Source organism: Copadichromis virginalis, linkage group LG5 (assembly GCF_057382275.1).
Source record: "Copadichromis virginalis isolate Kocher_CV1m ecotype Utaka linkage group LG5, C_Virginalis_male_GT1.1, whole genome shotgun sequence".
Lineage (NCBI taxonomy): Eukaryota > Metazoa > Chordata > Actinopteri > Cichliformes > Cichlidae > Copadichromis > Copadichromis virginalis.
Window position 1 is genome coordinate 26,828,930 of NC_140622.1, and position 17,707 is coordinate 26,846,636.

General features: G+C 39.0%; 1 protein-coding gene across 1 annotated transcript; it reads left to right on the top strand.

The window, feature by feature from the left end:
• The first annotated feature begins 15,304 nt into the window (after positions 1 to 15,304).
• On the top strand, positions 15,305 to 17,201 carry LOC146709902 (uncharacterized). The gene is made up of 3 exons (XM_085457109.1): positions 15,305 to 15,590; positions 15,735 to 16,017; positions 16,145 to 17,201. The coding sequence occupies exons 1-3, from the start codon at positions 15,499 to 15,501 to the stop codon at positions 16,814 to 16,816; spliced, it is 1,047 nt and encodes a 348-aa protein (XP_085313235.1). The 5' UTR covers positions 15,305 to 15,498; the 3' UTR covers positions 16,817 to 17,201.
• Positions 17,202 to 17,707: the final 506 nt, after the last annotated feature.

Sequence of the window (17,707 nt, forward strand, 5' to 3'; positions counted from 1 at the left end):
GTTCAGGGCTTCTGAGTTAAACTAATCATTTCCATGACTACGCATTGCATTTACACATGATTTGGATGCAGGGATTGAACCTTACAGATGAGCATTTCAGAGTATAGTAGCAGACCTCTACCTTAAAGCCATTTGTATTGATCCAGTCTGGGTTTTTTCTTCTAAATGCTTTGCTTCTTTCAGCATAAAAAAAAAAAGAAAGACAAAAGATCGTTTAACCACCAAAAGGAATGGATCCCATTATGCAAGTGGGTTTCTGTTTTTTCTTAACCCCAGCCTAGGCTAATATATTATAATTTGTGTTCAGTTTGCCAGCTATAGCTTATGAATTCAGATGAATTAACCTAAATCATTGTCAGATGATAGGTGGTAGGTGGTAGTTTAATGAGTTCCCTCTTTTGTTCCTCACAAAGACTGTGTACTTGCATGCAACCAACGCCTGCTAAAACATGATTAGTGAATAGTATACCAGCATACAGAATGAGAAAACTCACATCTGAAAAGTATTTTTCCTGCAGATTCTACTTATTCATTTACAGATATGCAATAACCTCCAAAGTATGTAGTCATTATAAATGTGCAGCCTTGGAATATGAACACATGCTTCCCTTGAGTGTCATCACAAGTTCAAAAAGACAAACTAATCACAGTGAGTAGTCAGATATCACGGTCACTAACATCCTTCATAGCCCTCTTCCTTTTGCTAGCTGTGACACGTAGGACAAATTCTGGACTACTACGGCTTTTGTGTTTCAAAAAGCTTTATTCTAGTCTTTTGATAGCAACTGAGCAGGAAATCACAAAGCTTACATTACAACACAGCAGTCCATTATATCTGCTCATGTTTCTCATGAAGCCCTATTTCACTTAATGTTTCAAATATAGCACAACCTACATCTCAACCCCTTACCCTTGAAAAGGGCTTTTGTCTTAGCTCAATTCAAATATCTCCTCACACTTAAGTCCTTACTATGTGAAGTGATTTTTTTTTCACAGCATTGCACTGCACAGCATTCAGTTAAATTTTGTATACATACTGTGCCAGATTTTATAGTGTGAATTTCAACAGCAAGCTGTGAGCTTGTGCAAAAGGTCCCAGCTTCTGGTTTAATAAACAGTATCACCTTGAAAGGCCAGCTTTTCTTTTATATCTGAAGACATATTTAGGTCACTGTGTTCTTTTGTTTTTATTCTTTATAGAATTGCTTTCAGCTAGTCTACTAGGATTACCAAGAGGTAATTTTCTGAGGTCAGAACACGTACATTACAGAGAAACATTTAGTGGAAGCATTGCAGCTTTTTTATTTTGAAAATAGCAGTGGAACCATTAAAAGACAAAATACCAAAATCTGTGTTTCCATTAAAATTACTCTTAGGAGAATGTGACATAGCTGCCCATTATGTACAAACATGCCACGGCTCAAGGGACACGACCATAAAATGTGTTCACATAGGCACAAACACGTACACACGATTAAAATATGTTTTAAAGCATTTTTTTCTTTTAGAAAGAACAAGCACTTTAAAATGTATTAAAGGTAAAATATGTGCGATTTCTCATCAGAAATCCTGAACACAGAGGGGGCAGCATTTTAGGAAAAGTATTACCATGATTTTATGATCGAAATTTCCCCCCACCAACCGCCTCCATCTGTGCACTGCACTCACGTGGGATAAGAAAAGTCTGTGCTTTGCTGACATCTGTGGTCAGCAGCTACATTAATAGTATACCAACTGTTGAGTCTGCTGAAAGGCAGAAACATGTTGTCCATCCGTTCGTGGAGATTTCACAGTTTTTTGGGCTTTTTTTTCCTTCTTGTGTCCATGAATGGATTTCCATGCTGTGCTGCGACAGGAGTCCTCCTAAATTTGGGTCTATGATGCTGTCCAAACTTTTATTTATAATTACCAATGTTGGCTCCATAACTCCCGTGCTGTAAAGAGGCAGAACATAGGTTCAGATGGCATAAAATCACAGCAAAAAGAAAAAAGGATCAACATGCCATATTTGGGCAGAAAATTTTTTACCTCTGTGATTTGTGCTAGGTATTTTTTTTATTTAAAAATTAAAGACATATCAACATGGATCTTTGAAAATATTACAAATTACTAGAGGTCCTGAGGTGGTAATAGTCACATGTGAATAGTATTAATCATACTATTAACAACAGTTTACTTAGCAGTCTAGAAGAAACAAATTCAGCATCAAACTTAATGGAAAGTGGTGCAAATGTTTATTCTTGTTGCATTTTTATTTTTATCATTTCATTTCTTGAAGAAGCTTCAGACATTGTTCTGTTTACTGTCTCAGCATCAGTTCTACTTCTTTGTTCTCTCTCTTCTTTGGACTCAAGGCAGGCTAGATGCAACATTGATTTACTGTGGTATTATACAAGGGTAATGCCTGGCAATAGCTCAACTTTACTATATATCTCTGGAACGCAGTGCATAGAGATCTTGGATATACTGTTGCATTGTTTCTTCACATTTTGCTACCACCGTATTTTGCTGATGTATTTAGTTCAAAATTCTGCAAATTGTAACTTCACGTTTGTGTAGCCCACAAGGAGAACTTTTATTTCTCGTTTAAATTGCATACCAAACTTCCCTTAAGCCTAAAGATGCGCAACAGTCTTCTGCAACATTTTCTCTCACTGAAATTCCCAGTTGATGTGGATTAAAAAAAGAAAATCATGTCATCATTGTTTTCATAGTTTGCCATTTTATAGCCTCCCTGGATTAAAAAAAATACTGTGATCCAATGAAGTGTCACTCTAGAAGAGAAAAAAAACTGTACCAAAAGGTGAGCTGAAAACAGAAAAACGAGAAGAGGACTGTCATTAATTAAAATTAGCCTGAGGCAGTCGGTAAAATCATGAAGGAGGGTGCTGATTAATTTGTCAAAGTACGCTGTTTCCAAATTTCATTTCGCTGTTGTTCTGAAAATACTGGACACCTCAGTGACAGGTGATAATTTGCATGCATGGCTGGAGACACTTTGTGTATTTAAAGATTTAGGGTTCTGAATTTGACGATTAATAATTGCTTGTTATGACGGAGGTGTGTTGCTTGGGGTGCAAGGAAGCATGTCAATGAACACAACACCCACACACATAGTAAAACCCCTTAAACATGCCCTGGGACAAGGTTTTGGAAGAGCAAAGACTGATGAATGTATCTGTGAAATATAGACAAAAAGCTGTGGATCTTTGAATTGGCTGGGACCATGAGGCACATGATGAAAATGCATTGCCTCTCTGATGTTTGTGAAGATAACTAGAGAGCTCTGCAGGTTACAGTAATGCGCTCCTAAAAGGAAATGAAGAAAAATGGACTGTGCTGCATTAAGTCACCAGTGTTCACCCCCACCCCAGCCCCCAGGTCTAATATTATTTTCTACACAAAAAAATGAAAACATATGGCATAAATCATACAGTTACAATACAATGCAGAGGGCCCTGAATTCTTAAAACCAGTTGGCCTTGTAATCCTGTCTTTTCTTTTTCTCTTGAATATATGACCAATATCTTTTCCCAAGGCAAAACTCCTCATCACACATTAGGCATGAGCAGAGCACCGCTAAAATATCTGCAGTTCTGATCATGATTCCACTTGATGTTAATGCTGAAAGTGTTTCTTTTTTTCCTTATACAGTTAATTTGTCAGATGTTTTAAAAGGCACTCAAACTTGACTTTCGTGTGTGTCAATAGCAAATGGAACATTTACATTGGCATATACAGACTTCACAGAAGGTTGTGTGTGTAGTAGTTATTAAATACTAGCTGTGGCACAACATGGCACCCATTCACACAAAGGAGAATCCTTGTATATTTAACAAATGGGTGTAGCTGGATAGAGCTTTTGATTTCAATAGGGTGAACGTCAGTGTTGATCAAACACATTACGCCAACAAATATGCTCATAATGTGTAGTTATCACAAGTATTGCTCATTTTACACTCGCCTATTAAAGTGGGTGAGACAGAATCGTTATCCTTGTATTGAAACGACTGCATCATGCCTAATACACTTTAGATTTCCAATAATAAATGGATTAACCTGGGGACTTTGGGGGGCGTAAGCCATTACTGCAAAAGCTAATTCCTTATGACAAGAGCTCAGAGTACCAGAACTTTTGTGCTAGCAAGGCTCATGTCAGCAAGCACTATTAATGTTCTGGTAAAACAGACTAACAGCACACGGCAATGGAAGATTTGGAGGCTTTATTCATTCCCACTCTGGATCTGTTTGTTGTTTTGCCACAATTGCTGATCATTTGTTCAGCAACCCAAGTAAAATACTTTTAAAAAGGGGATAGGTTTGCTTAATCATATATTGGAGTTGTTGTTGTTGGATTTTCTTTTTTTTCTTTTTTTTTTTTTGGACTGATTAATCTACCTTGTGACCAAGGCACTTAAAGCTTTTTTTCCCAATTTCCCATATTATTATGTATGCACACTCAGAGACACAATATAAACTACCACATTGTATTTGTTCAGTACTGGTACAACACTGGCTATCCTTCACTGACTGGATGGCTTGTAAAATGTGCAATATGTGTGAAATAGTGAGATATATTCCCCAAAATTTTAAAGCGATTTCTTTGAATTTTTTCACATTTGATAACCATTTGTTAGTAGTTGCACTACCAAACTGGTCATTTTTCATTCCAAGGCAAGTGAACAGGTCACCTGTTGGGAGGCAAACTACCTGCTCCAAATAATCACCGTCCGACTCGGAGTGACTCTCAGGCAGATTGGCAAGAGCTGGAAATAATTTCAATCTAATTTACAAATGCAGACCGATTGCCAGTATATTGCAATCAGTCTGAGTCAGTCTTAGCTGGTTGTGTTCTGGCTATATTCCTGTATTGAAAGCAAGGTAACATTGCTTTCAATATCATTCTGCACTTAACCGGCCATTGTGCAGCAGCTACATCACCATTTATGGAGGAATTTCTGAATTTCTGATTCACATCTATGAGGTTCTAGTTGGACTCTAAATGTAAATAGTTAATGTGAATTTCTGGCTATGTAGATGGCAGTAGACTTGCAACAGATGGCAACAGATTTGCTATTTTATCCAATTTATCACAGTTAATCAGTGTATTACCACAAACAGATTGCATGTAATTGCCAGCTTGACCCCATTCAATAACAAACTCGTAGCAGACTGATAACAGAGTGATAGCAGACTCATCCCGTCTTATTGCCAACTCGATGTACCAAAGTTGCTTTGAAGACAACAATTGTCTGCCAGGAGTTGCAGATCTAGTCCCTGTCCTCAGAGCAGCCATATCATAGACAACAAGACAAGAGCTTCATGGCAAACAGTCACAGTAGTTTCGGTTGTGCCAAAGCCTCAAACCACTGTCCCTAGTGTGACAGTAGTATTATGGATTCTGATAAATGTAACATAACAATCTGTCACAGGTTTATAACAGTTTATATAGAGGTGAAAAATCTGTGCGATTTTCATGAATGGTAGTGTAACAACAAAATGCAAAAAATGAGAAAAATCTTTCTAATCTTATAACAATAATGCACTGTTATATGTGATTTAAAGTAAACTGTAATGTTTACAACACATTGTGGATTTTTTTCCATTTTTTCTGTCATTTTTTTTCTTTAACTATATCTAAAAGTGACACTACCAAAGCCAAATACACATCAGGTTGTCAGTGTAGCATTTAAGTCTATGCACACTGGCTGTTTTGAAAGGGGATAGTGAAAAGCTATTCATCTTTCTGATGTTGTAGATATTTTATTAATTAAACTAGAGGTCTGTCTGAATCTATGATTGTAAAGAGGCTTTATGCTTATTAAATAAGAGGTATGCTGCTTCTGGACAGTCCAGACAAGCGAGAAGCAGTAGGGGAAGACCAATTTTTCTAACCAGCTCAATTCTTTTCATGTTGTTGGACAGCTGTGAATAGATTCGAGACTGGTTCATCCAACCCGTCTTTGTAAAAATTACAGTTGTAGCTGCATGTGTGCGCTGTGTGTGAGAGAGCTGGAAAGAGAATAAGACAGATGGACAGAATTGGATATTTTCTGTGGTAGCTGGCATAGCTTGACTAAGAGCTCAGTGGTGGTTTTGTTTAACCCTGATAGAGCTCAGCGGCACTGACAGAGGCACATTACTGGCTACCAACACCCACCTAAACTACCTGCCAGTAAACAGTGCTCTGTCATTTTCACCTGATCAAAGTGGGTGTCTTATATATATTTTTTTTTTTTTTGGGGGGGGGGGGGGGGGGGTAGTTTTACATTTCATGTGTATATGTAATTTATGCAGATATGTCTCAGTGGAACTGGTTTCATGTACTTGATCATTCATGGATGCCAGTTTGTATGTGCTTGTGCGTGTGTGTGTTTGAGTTTGTACCCCTGGAGGTAAGCTTGGCAGTATGACAGCATTATGGTTGTTAGTATCTTCCTGCAGGTTGAGATAGCCCATATCAGCAGACCAAAATCATGCATTTACATTGCAAGTAACTTGGTCTATGTGCTGCTTTGTTTGCTTTGCTGTTGTTAATAACCCCGTTGTCTATGACACACTGCCAAATTGAGGGGGAACAAAATACAGACTAGAAAGCATCTTTTTTCAACAATATGCACATGTAACCTTGTGGGTCAGTAATTTTAAATCACTTACTGTGTGCGCACTGGGGTCTTTGTTTGGAAGCTACTATACTGGACAATTACACATAATAACACTGGTTCTGTTATCCGTAGCTCCAAAGTTGCTGAAGACTTAGTGGATTCCCAGTGAGGTCATCCTGGGGTTCGGCAAATTTCACTTCATGGGAGAAACCTGATCTGTGTTTCAAGTACAATTTATGCAAAGTGTTTACAAGTGTGAGAGTGTATCGTAGTCACCTTGAATGACACGAAGAGGACTGCAACTCAGTCAGCTTAGATTGGATATATATTTGTGTGTGTATATGTCTTCAGCTGTGATTTAGGAATTGTTCTTTGAGAATTTAACCCCTTTAAAATGTTGGTGATAATTAGTTACAGCTTTTTTTTTTAATGCCTGAATGTATGAACAGAAAAGATTATAAAACATCAATGAACGATCAATAATGACAGCCAGAGGAAAAAGAAGTGTTCAAATAAAAGCCATGCAAGCACTGTTTCCTCTCACATAACCAGCATTTATAAAACTTGTTACTACCTCACACATCATGCCATGTGGAAATTATGAGGAAATTTAAAATAAAGTGAGTAAGTCTTATCATTACATTTATCAGCTGTTTAGACAAACATTTTATGTTGTACTCAGGCCACTTAGTGCTATTGTTATGTGGTTATTCAGTTACTGCAGCTGCATTACCCTTCTCAGCTGCCTGATAACTTGTGTTTTCAAACACAACTCCGGCCACTAAATTAGGTAAAAGCTGTGTATTAACACAGATATCTGATCAGCAACTCCAATGCACTGAGGAATGCTGAAGTTCAAACCAAGCATTAGAAGGGCAAAGAAAGCTCATGTAAGTGACTTTGAAGGCAGTGTGGTTGTTGGTGCCAGGTGGGCCGGTCTGAATAACTGTTGATCTACAGAGATTTTCCCTCAAATCAAATCACTTTTATTGTCACATCACATGTGCAGGTACATTGGTACAGCACATGCGAGTGAAATTCTTATGTGCGAGCTTCACAAGCAACAGAGTTGTGCAAAATACAATAACATAAACAGGCAAAATATACGAATGGCTAAATCTGAAACTAATAAATATATGTACAATATATAATAGTATATGCAAAAAAAAAAAAAAAAAAAAAAAAATAATAATAATAATAATAATAATAATAATAATAATAATTTCTGGATGCGTATACTAAATGTTTTTCTACGTGTGTGTGTGTGTATACTCATAACCATCTCTAGGGTTTACAGAGAATGGTCAAAGAGAGAGAGAGAAAATATTCAGTGAGCAGCATTTCTCTGAGGGAAAATTGTTAATGTCAGAGATCAGAAGGTATTTTCCAGATTGCTTCGAGTTGATAGGAAGGCAACGATAATCTAAGGTATGCACAAGAACACGTCTGAATAGACAGCACATTGACCGCTGAAGCAGAGAGACTACAGCATGAGAAGACCACACTGGGTTCCACTTCTGTCAGCTAAGAACAAGAAGCTGAAGCTACAATTTCCTTGGGCTCACCTCACGAGGTTGGCAAAACATTGTGTGGTCTGATAAATCTCAATTTCTGTTCCAACATTCACATGATAGGGTCTGAATTTGGCATAAATGACATGAAAACATGGATGCAGCCTGTCTTTTATCAACAGTTCAGGCTGGTGGTGATATAATCGTGTGGGAGATATTTCCTTGGCACACTTTGAGCCCTTAAGTACCAACTGAGCATAGTTTAAAAGCCACAGCGGACCTGGATATTGTTGGTGACCATGTCTGTCCATTTCTGACCATAGTGTACCCATTTTTGCTGGATGCTTCCGGCAGGATAACACGCCATGTCACAAGGCTCAGATGATATCAAGCTGGTTTCTTGAACATGACCATGAGTTCACTTTACTTAAATGGTCTCTACAGTCATCAAATATGAGTCCAATAAAGCAGTTTTGAGATCTGGTAGACTGGGACATTCACATTCTGAAAGTCCAGCAAATAAATATGTTGCAGCTGTGGGTCAGTCTTTGAGGAACATTTCCTGCACTTTAGATCGACTCTTCATGGAATAGATTCAATCCAAAACAGTTTTGAAACCAAAACCAGTTCCAAATCAGTACTAACAAGATGACCCTAATAAATTGTCCAGTGAGTGTATATGCAAATATTAAATAATGTCAACAAGATAGAAATGAGATTTGTGTACATGTATCACAAAGATTTGGCTCTGATATAAGAGCACCCTGATGGCTATATGGACAGCTTTATACATTTGCTGTTGATGCTTCTTTAAGAGTTTTAATTTTGAATCTCGAGAGCAGTACACACCTGGAGTTGTTGGCATCTGGCACTTTGTGGATACATTGTAAATGAAGAGAGTGGTTACTGTCAAATGGAGTCTGGTTGCTACGTTTTCTCACATTTAATGAGGAGCTGCCAAAATAGACAGCACACCTGTGTTTTAACCCTTACGTGAACTGATCCAGTATTCACAATCTGTGTGTCACAGAATACAAATTGAAAGTTCATCAAAGCATGACACATGACTTATCCTCATTAGTGCCAGAGACAAAAAAAAAATTGTTTAACTTGGCTCGAGCTTTTCTATACTCCCTATTGGTCATTTTAATTTAATTTGCTACTGAGTATGAGGCATTTGCTGAAGCAAGCTATATCTTAAACACATGCCTGCACATAATAATGTCCGGCCCACTGGGAGAAATTAGTCATCTAATATGCTTGCACTGCCACAAACTAAGATTATCTGATGTAATACAGTTATTCCTGAGTGGTATATAGTTGTGTAAGAAAGGAACCATCTATTATGCTCAACACAGTGAGGTGTGCGTTGAAGGGTTTAAACACAATGAGAGGTTATGAAGCAGAAGTTAGTCATTCCATCTCCATCATCTTTTCTGCATGTTGCCATGGTTATGTAGCCGGTAAGCCACTTTGTTTCCAGGAAATAAATTGAAGCAGTTTTAAAATAATTTTATAGCAGAGGTGAGAAGAAAAAAATGAAAAAGCATTTTGTAAATTTGTCTTAAAACTTTAATTCAAAGCTTGCCATTCAAATCTAGCACACTTTCTGACACGTGTCAGGGTTTCTCTAGACCAGAAGTCAAATTATTTCTGAGTACAGTAAAAGTGACAATTTTCTGTTATATTATTTGAGATAAAAGCTTTCATTGTCCTCTGTTTCTGATCAACTAAAATTCCAAAATACTTAAGTGAAATAAAACTGCTGGGTGTTTTTGGCTTGACTCGGTCCAAAACCTCTTTGGAAAAAGTGGAAAACATTCCTCTGTGCTTGAGGATCTCTCTTTGTTCACAGCTGTTTTATGTCTTTTTTGTTTCGTGGTTTGTTTGTTTTTTAATAAATGGCATTCATTCAGTTTTCCAACCTCAGATCATTGTGATGCATTTTGAAGTATTAACTGAATGCTTGATTTTAATGTACATCCATTCAGAACAATGCTAGCTTTCTTTTAACCCTGAGCTGGGCGTTACAATCAAGTATGATGGGTCATTTATCTAGAGAGCAGTGTAGTTGATATTCATGATATTCATGATATAGATATTCATGTCATCTTAAACACTACAAGAAATGCAGGAGAAATGTGTCCACCCTAAGGGAAGTATAATCTCAATATAACCACCGTCTAATTTCCAGTAAAAAGCGATATACATATAAAGTGTGCACTTGCAAGCCAAGTCTTAAGGCACTGGTGAACAGGATTTAGTGCAGGATAACATGTAAAATGCAGTGTTTGCATTTTGTAGATCTGCATTATTCCAAAACAGACAGACAACAATAAAGAGCATGTTGGCATCACTAAATTAACACATTCTGATCCCTGCTTCAAGCACACACAATCAAATCCTTTCACCGAGTTGTTGTATTGGAGTGATTCAGTCTGTAATATTCAGCAGGTCTCATTTCTCAGGTGTATTAATAGTCTGAGGTTTTTTTTGCTTTGTTTTGTTGGATTTTGAGTAAGGTGGTGTTAAGTTTGCTTTATAAGTTTTTCGGTTTGCTCTGTAAAATTGTACATTTCTCCGCTATATTTACTGCTGGTTACTATGTTTCCATAGTAACACCGATATGTGAGGTGCCTTGAGGTCAACTCATTTATAATACTAATGTAGCCTTCTGTACCATATAGAGGCACATCATGTGTACAGAATACAGACAGAGTTTTATGACTAGACACTGCATCTCTATTTTTTTGGCTATTTGCTAACTGGACCCATTAATGGATATTAGCTTCTAATGGGTGCTTAAGCTCTACTTGGAGTTTTTTTAAAAAAACATTAACAGAGCAAAACCAAAGCAACAGAATCTCAAGTGCAAATACATAACTGGGGATTTCATTTTTCTTCCAGTCTTTGTGTTTAAAGAGCTAAACACATCTCAGACCATCTGTGAACTGGACACCAGAGGTAAGGTTTGTATTAACGGCTTGATATTATATTTAACAATAAGGAAATATATTATACTATATTTCCTCAAACAAATACATAACACAAACACAGCTACCTGGACACTCCCCAAACAGAACAGCAGCATCAGTGTTCCACGCATCCCACACAGTGTGACCAGCAAAGTAAACAAAATAGGAGCAAAGGAAGAAGTCAGATGACATTATTACACCATGAGTGGGATGAATTAAAAAAACAAAACAAAAAACAGACTTTCACATAGGAGCAAGGTGATTGTCCGTTCATGTAAAGCACAAAAAAAGTCTTATTCTGTAGATGAGGCGTCATATCAGAAAGCTCATGTTTCTTTTTGTTTGATCTGGAAGCGTCATTTTTGGGCTAAGGTATGTCTCAGGGCACCAAAGGCAGTTTTAAAAGATTTATTGAAAGGCAAGCAGTTCTTAATATTGAGTGTGAAACTTGAGACTTTGGTTTAACAGCGGTGACACAACTGGGATCTCTGAGGAGGAGGAGAAGAAGATGGATTAGATGAGGCCAAGGTGGGTATGAATTATGTAGTAAAAGGTGGAGGTCAATTTTAACAGTCTGGCTTGGAGGCGAGTGAGTGACTGAGGCTCAGGAGCGGTCTTCGGGGGACAGGCGAGTTTCCAGAAAGGTGACTGGTGCAGCGATGAAGAGTGGGCAGGCACGTACGTTTCAGGTAAGTCCTCTTTACAATAACAAGATTCAAAGTTAAGTGGCTGTTGGTGAACACATATTTCCTCGGAGCAGAGCGGGTTAGAGTGAAAAGACCTGGGATGACAACTAGAAGAATGATGGAACAACAAAGTTTAGTTGACAGAAAAACAAGCACATGCAGCTAACAAGAAGATTACCACCATGAAAGACAATCTGGCAGTGATCTGCTGCACCATCCACCCATAAAATACCCAGGGATTGGTGAGGTTGTTTGAAGCAGGTGTGAGAAGGACAGCTGTGCAGAGAGACTCCACCCAAAGAGCACAGAACTCAACCTGAAAAATCAACAAGACTCTTAAAGAAAGGAATACAAAATCTGGGAAGTCTTGAAATCAGACATGAAAAATATACTTTTCTGTTTAAATTTGACTTGGCTGGGCAAATGCAAAGTGGCTTCTTAAAGACAAATATGAAGGTTTTACATCAAAAGAAGCTTAAACGGCACAGAAATGAATGAATTAAAGCAGAGGCATGAACTTTGGAAAATTCAAAAGCCCAGATAAACATTTCTTACCCTAAATATTTCTATATCATATTATTTGTATTTGTATTTATAACAATAAAATACCTCAGACATCATCTGTAATATATAGAAGAGAATTTTATTGAAAGTCAGTGTGGTAGAAATCATTTACCACATACTACATTCCACTTATGCAAGAGAAAAATGTTCAGTGTTGTCTGGAAAAAAATATTAAATAAATACAAGCCGCTACTATTCGTTGAAACATTTTCCTAAATGTTGAGTCATTTCGGTAAAACATTTGTGGGTAATCCTCTGTCAGCCAGAATGGCACCTTTGGCCACAGACAGCAGCCCTTCTTTCATCATTAACCTTTACCTCACTTTCAAATTACTGTATAATAGAGTAAGGTAATCTTTTGCACTGCTTAGAGGAGACCTTATGCACTGCATTAAGTTCATCGGTTTCTACAGTCTTCTTAAGATAAAAAAGTAATTTCTAATACACATGAAGATAAGACCCTACGGAAACTCTTTCATTTTCTGCTATGTGGCATTTTGAACTTAAGACAGAATCTTTACTTCACTATCTGTGAGTCTAGAGACTATTAGAGATCTGCTCTATGGTGTATTTTGCAGAGGAAACATAGTCATTTCCCAGCTTCACCAGTGCATCGTTATGTGAGTGAAGGCACGACAGCAATAATTTAATAACTTGAGTCGTGGATAGACGTGAACTATGACAAAAAAACCGATTCAATATTCACTGATGTTCAATATTGGTGAAAGAGCGAGGGGGAGACTCCTTCCTGCAGCTCTTCAGGTTTGAGAACGCTTGGTTGACAATTCTCTAGCCCCTGCAGCCATAACGGTATTCTCAGATCTGCTTCAAAGTGACTCATCAGCCCGCAGGCGCTGTGACGCTCCTCTTCCCAAAGCAGGTCTGCCTGTGCTAACATCTCTTCTGGGGATGGAGCTCTCTCCCGAGCCCCAGAGCATCACAGTTATTTTACTTCAAGGATGTTTTCTTTAAGGGAAGGCAAGGTCACTGCTTGGTGTAGGCACACAATACACTTTGTGCTCACACCATTTTAAGTGATCCCATGAGCCCTTCTGCATGAAAACACAGTGCAGCAAGATGTTTGCAAAGAGAAAAAAAATCCAAACTCAAAACATCAGATGCAAATTTGTAATGGAAATTACCAAAAGAAGGGACTCTGTGGTGGGAGAGTGGAGGTGGAGGTAGTTACTCTGGGGTTCATCTTGTTGTTGTATTACACAGTAATGTGGAAGTGTGCATTTAACACCTGACCACATTCAATTGCTTCTTTAAGTTCTCCTAAGTTCTTCAAGACATAAATAAATCCAATAAAAAAAATAACAAAAGAAATAAAATGCAGGGCTTTACAGTTACATATCAGAGCAGCGAGGTGACCTGCAGGGGTGAAAGAAGAGGATGGGTAAATGCAAGATCCAAGGTAACGGTGCGGTCTAAAACCAACACTGTGATCAAACACACACACACACACACACACACACACACACACACACACACACACACACACACACACACACACACAAACAAACACATGAATGTTATATAACATGTTTACTTGTGAAGTCAGTATGAGACCTCTCAGACATGTCAGATTTTTAACAATAAGCAGATACCGTCTAATTTGACACCGTTTTTTTATAATCTATTCATTATTTTTCTGACATTTCCTTTTGTGCCACAGACAAGTGGCATTTCTACATAAAAACAATTCATGTGAACTTCAACCTCACCTGCACTTAGAAATTAAGGGCAATAAAGGCCAGTAATTACAGTTTGTACATTACTATTAGTAGGTGGGTACTTGAAACCTGCTGGTGTGGTGGTCCAGGCAGGGGAATAAAAGGCCAAGAAGTCCTTGAGACCTACCCAGAAAACACTGCTTCATGCAAGACCATTTTTTATTCACTGCAGACACAGAAAAAGCAGATGCACTACATTATCAGGTACCATATCCAGTCTTACACTCTGCTGCTTTGGTTAAGGTTTGGTTGCAGATGCAGGTTTAAAATTATTCTTAAAGATAAGAGGCGTTCAGTATGATGGTGACCATAGAAACCACCAGTATAGTGGTAAAGAGATTATCATCCATTTCTTCCACTTATCCAATTTAGGGTCACAGGGCCTGCAGCCTATCCCAGATGTCATATGGCGAGAGACAGAGCACATCCTGAATAGGCTGATAGTCTCTAACACATAGAGACAGACCATTCACACTCACATTAACACCTACAATAAATTTAGAATCACCAATTAACCTTACCCCCATGTATGTTTTAGGAAAGTGGGTAAGCTTTTTGGAGCAGCCAGACTATCCTTGAGACCTCTGGAGGTGCATAACCAAAAGCATCAAACTGAAGTCAGCTAGAGCTTCCGTTCAGGCCTACAAAATAGTGAGAACCTACCAAATAGAGAGACCATATTACAGTTTTTCTCGATTGCTTAAACACTATAACCAGGCCTCTAAACTAAAATTTCAAAACCGTAACGCTATTGGTCAAAAAGCACACCCATTTCCCTGAACTATAAACACTATTCCCTGCTTTGACACATGACTCAAATTTGGTGAACTGTTACTGCAAAACTCTACACACAAATCCCTACATTTTACAGTGCTTACACCATGTAGTCATTTAGAAAGCACTAGCATGCAATAATGTTAACTTAAGTCAGCATAGCTTGAGCTCAATTAGCACACAATTAACCAGGTGGAAACACTAGGAGTCAAAATTTAGCACACACCAATCAGAACCTGCGATGGATAGATAAAAGGGCCAAAGTCAGCTCATTCAGGTTTGAAACAATGGATCCAAAGAGATGCAAAGGAAGAGGACGTGGTGGAGAAAGAGGACGTGGTGAAGGAGGAGGACGTGGTGGAGGAAGAGGACATGGTGAAAGAGGAGGACGTGGTGAAGGAGGAGGACATGGTGGAGGAAGAGGACATGGTGAAAGAGGAGGACGTGGTGGAAGAGGAGGAGGAGGTGGTCTAGGACAACAGGAAGGTGGTGGAGGAGGAGGGAGAGGTGGAGGAGGAGGAGGACGTGGTGAAGGAGGTGGAGGTGGAGAACGACGGCGACAAGGAAGGGGAAGAGCAAGGGCACGAAGACAGTCAGTCTCGGATGAAATTCGAGCCACTTTAGTTGACCATGTCCTTGTCCATGGGATGACTATGAGGGAGGCTGGGCAACGAGTACAACCAAATTTGAGTCGCTTCACTGTTGCCTCCATCATCAGAACCTTCAGGGAGGAAAACAGGTAGGTGTACTTGCAGTAAGACTGCTTTGTACAGTAACTTGTAAGTTACTGAACTTATGTGTCTTGAGTTTCAGTATGTTTCCATTATTTTCCTGTAAAATGAATGTGTGACAGTTACAGTAATGAGTGCTTCTATTTTTGTAGGACACAGAGACGACCACCTGGTGGAGGCAGGTTAAGGCTTTTGTCGGAGGAGCAAGAGAGGGAACTTGTAAACATGGTAATTGCAAATAATGTAATCCGCCTGCGAGAGATTCAAAGGAGAGTGATTGAGGATGATCATCTTTTTCGAGGCATAAATGCCATCAGCCTCTCCACAATTGACCGCATCCTCCGAAAGAATCAATTCCGGATGAAACAGGCATACCGAGTCCCTTTCGAACGAAACTCTGACAGAGTGAAGAACCAACGTGTGGAATATGTTCAGGTATGAGTTTTGATACTGTATAAAGTATTGTGTACCATCACAGCATGGCAGTTTATGCTGCCATTTCAGCACTCTTGAACTGTGGTTCAGGGTACCGATTGACTCTACTGTGTTATGTGTTTTGCAGAGAATCTTTGAGATTGAAGGACGGCCTGTTCCCCATGAAATAATCTTTGTGGATGAGGCAGGTTTTAACCTGACCAAAAGAAGGAAAAGGGGGAGGAACATAATTGGCCATCGGGCTATTGTAAATGTCCCTGGTCAGCGTGGGGGGAATGTCACTATGTGCGCAGCCATCAGCCAACGAGGGGTACTCCACCACCATGCCGTACTAGGACCCTATAACACTATGCTTCTCCTTGCTTTTCTTGATGGTTTAAGACAACATATGTTCCAGCTGGACTACAGGGAACCAGCACAGCCAGAGCAGCCTCACTACGTTGTTGTGTGGGATAACGTCAGCTTCCATCGCGCTGCTCTGGTTCGTGACTGGTTTACCAATAACCCAAGGTTTTCTAATATCTTTCTGCCTGCATACTCTCCCTTTCTAAACCCGATAGAGGAGTTATTTTCGGCATGGCGGTGGAAAGTGTATGACCGAGAACCTTATGTCCGTGTTCACCTCCTTCAGGCCATGGAAGAGGCCTGCCTAGACATATCAGTAGATGCATGCCAGGGGTGGATCAGGCATGCAAGAGGATTTTACCCCCGCTGCCTGGCTGGGGACAATATAGCCTGTGATGTGGATGAGATTCTCTGGCCTGACCCAGACCAAAGACAAGATGCTGAGGTGGGATAATGTTTCTGGTGTGTGTTGTACTGTATAGTACATGAATGACAATGTGCCACTGTACATACATTGGTTGCGTCTTTTGTGTTTATCATGTGACAAGGGTTTTGAAGGGGAGAACCATAAGCAACCTAATTGTTTTGGAACTATTGTTTTGAATTAATTGTACCAGTGTGCAAAACTCTGTTGTAGTGTGTGTGTTTTTGAGGGCTTGTGTTTGATGTCTGAGGGCAAAGTTTGGTTTTTCAGCAGGAGTGAATAGTTTTGGGTGTAGAGCTTCATTTTGACCTGGAAATAGGATGTTTGGGGAATTGAGTGAGAGGTTATGGATTTGTGTTTACTGTTGTGAGGATATGAGGCGTAGTTTCAAGAAATGTTTTTTAGCAATCGAGAAAAACTGTAAAAAAAATTGAGTTAGGGTTAGGTTAACATTCACATCTTTTCATGCAGTGTTTGGCACACCCAACTGGAAAGGCTTATATAAGAAAAAACAGAAAGTGCATAAGACTTCATTTTGAGAAAGTAACATCTAGTTCTGAAAATGTGTGTGTGGTTAAAACATGTCAAAGTTACAAACCGATGTTCTCCCTTTCTTATCTGTTCACATCCAGCACAAAATAGCAGGCAACGACAGATGCCATGCATCCAGTATGATACTTTATAATGCAGTAGCCCAGTTCATGAGGGAAAGATCAGTCTCAGCAACTCCAACAATCTTGCCTATGTATTTTATTCAGCTCTGTATTTTGGGCGGTAGGTAAGTGAGTTTTTGACATTTACTGCAAACAAACAGAGAGAAAAGCAAAAATGAACCTCCTCAGCTGAGGCCAGAAAAAAGAGTGCAATCATCACTGATGCCTCTGAGTTGTTTTAATTATGACACAGTGCACAGAAAAAGAG